Here is a 3,335-nt window from a genome sequence, read left to right on the forward strand (position 1 = left end):
TCATCAAAATCCAATCAAACATCAATGTATCAGATCCTGTTAAGTTCGTTCCAGCAGTTAAATTACAAACGTTTTCTCTGTAGACAGCTCTTGTCTCACAGTCGGCTCCACATAGACTCGGAGTAAGACTTGTTTTGATTATAATCAGGCTGTATGGTATTGTCTATGGTTCGATTGTTTGTTCATGCTTTAACAATGATTTGTTTTGAAGTTATTTGTCCTGAGAGCAACCCGTTGAAACGCCCACACGTTCCAGTTTTTTGAATTGAAAACACCCCCCCGGATGGAAAGCAAACTAACAGAAAAGAAGTCCAGTGGCTTTGTTTTAAAACTCTTGGGATTCAACAAGTCCTGGATGACTGAGAATCGACACCAACATATGTTCTGGAAATAAAGTCCAACTTTGATGAACCCAAAATGATATATTGCTTGTTCTCCAACGGAATTTAAAACATTAGAAAATCTACGGCGTACTAAAATGAGGGAACAAATCTCTATTTTTTATTTTACTATTGGCACTTGCTGGGCTCCATATACTAATGCAGATAAATGGGAAAAGAAGGGAAACTAGAAAGCACAAGACAAAAGATTTTATACTCATTTTTATTTGCAAAGTAAAGGATTGTGCAAACTCTTTGTAACAAAAGAATGAAYAAATTATACAAATTAAACAATTAGCTGCAAAATGAACTCGCGCAATATTTAACATCTGACAAGAATGGATCTTAACTACGGAAGAGGATTAGGGCCACAGAGAAAAAAAAGTTTATTTTTTCCTGAGTTCTGACTTTTTTCTCATAATTCTGACGTTTATCTCAGAATTCTGAGATAAAAGTCAGAACTTAGGATTTTTTTTTTTTTGTGGCCCTAATCCTCTTCCGTACAATCATTAAATTTCACTTTAAGAGCTAATATTTTGTCATTTAACTATAAATTTAAATGTATGCTTTCCACGTTAGAAATAAACATGTTTTGGTAAGGCAACCAGCATTATGAGTAAATAAATTATTAAATTTATCACATTATGTGTCTAWTTTGTTTCTGGATGGCTTTTGTTTGTTGAAAGCAGATTCTTACCGCCGCACTCGGACAAGTTTCGAGCGCCGACCACCTTGGACACGTCTCTTCCTTCAGGTGAAGGACAGAGCTCGCAGGACATCTGTCCCTCCTCGTCCTGATATGTTCCAGCTGGACACAGCACACACCGTCCCTGATGTCCGTCGTGGTACGTCCCAACGCTGCAGCTCACTAGCAGATAAAAAAAAAGACAGCTGCTAAAAAACATGGCCTCCAGCTGAAACTGATGCTCGACAAGAAAGACACACCTTCACACTAAATATGATAAGACAAAAATCAGACTGTTACATCTGAACATGTAATTAAGCAAGAAAACAGTGTCAGGGAGCATTCAAGCATATATAAATTAAAAAAAACATTTAAGAAGGGAAAACTTTGTGAGATGCAGGCATGACTGAACACATACAGCAGTTTGCCCCATGGCAGCACATAATTAAACAGTTCTCACCACAGCGCAGATAAACACAACATATTCAGCAGTTTAACTGTATGACAAGAACATTTAAAATAATTTAGACTTCAGCTGCCTCTCCTGTTTAATCAGGAAGGGCCTGGTGCGGACAGGAAATGAATAAACACACAGGCGAGCGGTAAAGTTTTAACACATCAAAGGTAAAACCTCAGCCTTATTTAAGAGTTTTACCTCTCCTTAAAACAGGTAAAACTTAAAACTTGTGGATCTGTTCTGTACATTRCAACATGGTGTAATGATGGTGTTTTTCTCCCCTTCTAACCTTCCACACCTTATTTTATTTTATATTTTACCAGTAATTTTATTCACTTAAGCAGGATTGAGTTACTACATTAAGGAGAATTTTTAATACCATACAATAAGCTTACATTTGTAACATCGAATGATATTTGATCATACTATGTGATATAAATTGTATGTCTTACTTCTGTGAAACTAAAAACTATGGTTTGTGAGCTTTTGTCTTGTGAGCATATGTCAGAAACTCATTCTGCTCCTGCTCAGTAAATAAGTCTCAAAAGATTAAAAAAAACTTTTTGGCTGGATATAAGACTGTAAAGCTTGCTTAGATGGACAACTCTTGCAGAGTATAACATTTCAGCGCAATGAAGGGAAACCTTTATTGCCTCCATAAGCCCCCTCACCTCTTTTAAAAGCAAACATGGAGGAAATTCAAAGAGAGCACGTCCCTCTTATCTTACAAAAGTGCAAAGCCTTGATTATAGGGACCAAAACTCAGGTTTGCTTTGATTCCTCCCATTCAGAACCATGCCTGTAATTAATTTGAGAATTACTGTGTCTGCGCGATAGTTTAAAAGAACTTGACTTAAACTCAGAAGTTGATCTGAAACAAGAATAAATCAATTTAATCCCTTTGTGCAGAACGTGGCACAGATGTAGCCTTTAAGTTGTGCGTGCATGTGTGTGTGTGTGTGCAAAGCACTGGCACCTCTAAAAGCTCAACAGCTTGAAGGTAGATCTATTATACGTGGCTCAGCAAACTGTTAAATTTTTATCCAAATGGGGAAAGTGTAATTCTATCAAGAGCAGTTCATTTTGGAAGGCTATTGTTTGTTGTGAAAGACCACAGGGAGCCATCAGCGCATTGTCCTCTAACAGCTTTTATTTGACAGAGGGAAACAGTGAGGGAAGAGGAGAGAGTGAGAGTGAAAGAGGGAGAGAGAGGAAAAAAAAACCTTGAAGCCTTTCAAATGCAAACAACACTTCTATAGAGTCCTCGAATTGATGGCCTCAAAGAGGTTTTAAAAGACCTTTCACCTCTATTCAAGTCCCCGGTTTTTCGCCTGCTTGATGACATTGGAAAACAGTCCCGTATCACAGCGGTGAGGAGCTGAACCCAATAAAAGGGGGAGGGGTTTCTGAAGGCCCACATTCTGCTCGGCCCAATCACCTCTCGCGCCTGTCCAGAGGAGGCCCAAACAGCTGATGCTAATTGATTCCCATGGTGTGGCTGAAGTCAATTCTCTTTAGCAGTTTAGTGGCTTGGGGTCATGCAAAGTGGCCCCAGCTGGGAGGAGGGGGTGGGGGGTCGCCAGCACTTTCTAAACATCTTCAACGTTAAAGAGATCCAGGATTAGTTGTAACATTAGACTTTATTTGATAAACATATATTTTAACTGTAAAATAAAGACTGTAAAAATACTGTAGGGTGTTCAGTTTTTATCATTTTTAAACGGAAAGTTTAAAAATATAATACACGGACGGGGCCATTTTATTTACACGCAAAGCATTCTGAGTAAATGATGACGTGGATAGGTCCTCGGTG

General features: G+C 38.4%; 1 protein-coding gene across 5 annotated transcripts in view; it reads right to left on the reverse strand.

Moving 5' to 3' along the window:
* The window catches only part of scube2 (signal peptide, CUB domain, EGF-like 2), a 33,344-nt gene that overhangs the window by 7,260 nt on the left and 22,749 nt on the right, over positions 1-3,335 (reverse strand). For all 5 annotated transcript variants that reach the window (XM_014026721.1, XM_014026713.1, XM_014026707.1 and 2 more), the window contains one exon: positions 1,078-1,248. In XM_014026721.1, coding sequence (XP_013882175.1) covers positions 1,078-1,248 — 171 coding nt within the window. The remainder of the gene's footprint in view (positions 1-1,077; positions 1,249-3,335) is intronic.

Source organism: Austrofundulus limnaeus, unplaced genomic scaffold (assembly GCF_001266775.1).
Source record: "Austrofundulus limnaeus strain Quisiro unplaced genomic scaffold, Austrofundulus_limnaeus-1.0 Scaffold5, whole genome shotgun sequence".
Lineage (NCBI taxonomy): Eukaryota > Metazoa > Chordata > Actinopteri > Cyprinodontiformes > Rivulidae > Austrofundulus > Austrofundulus limnaeus.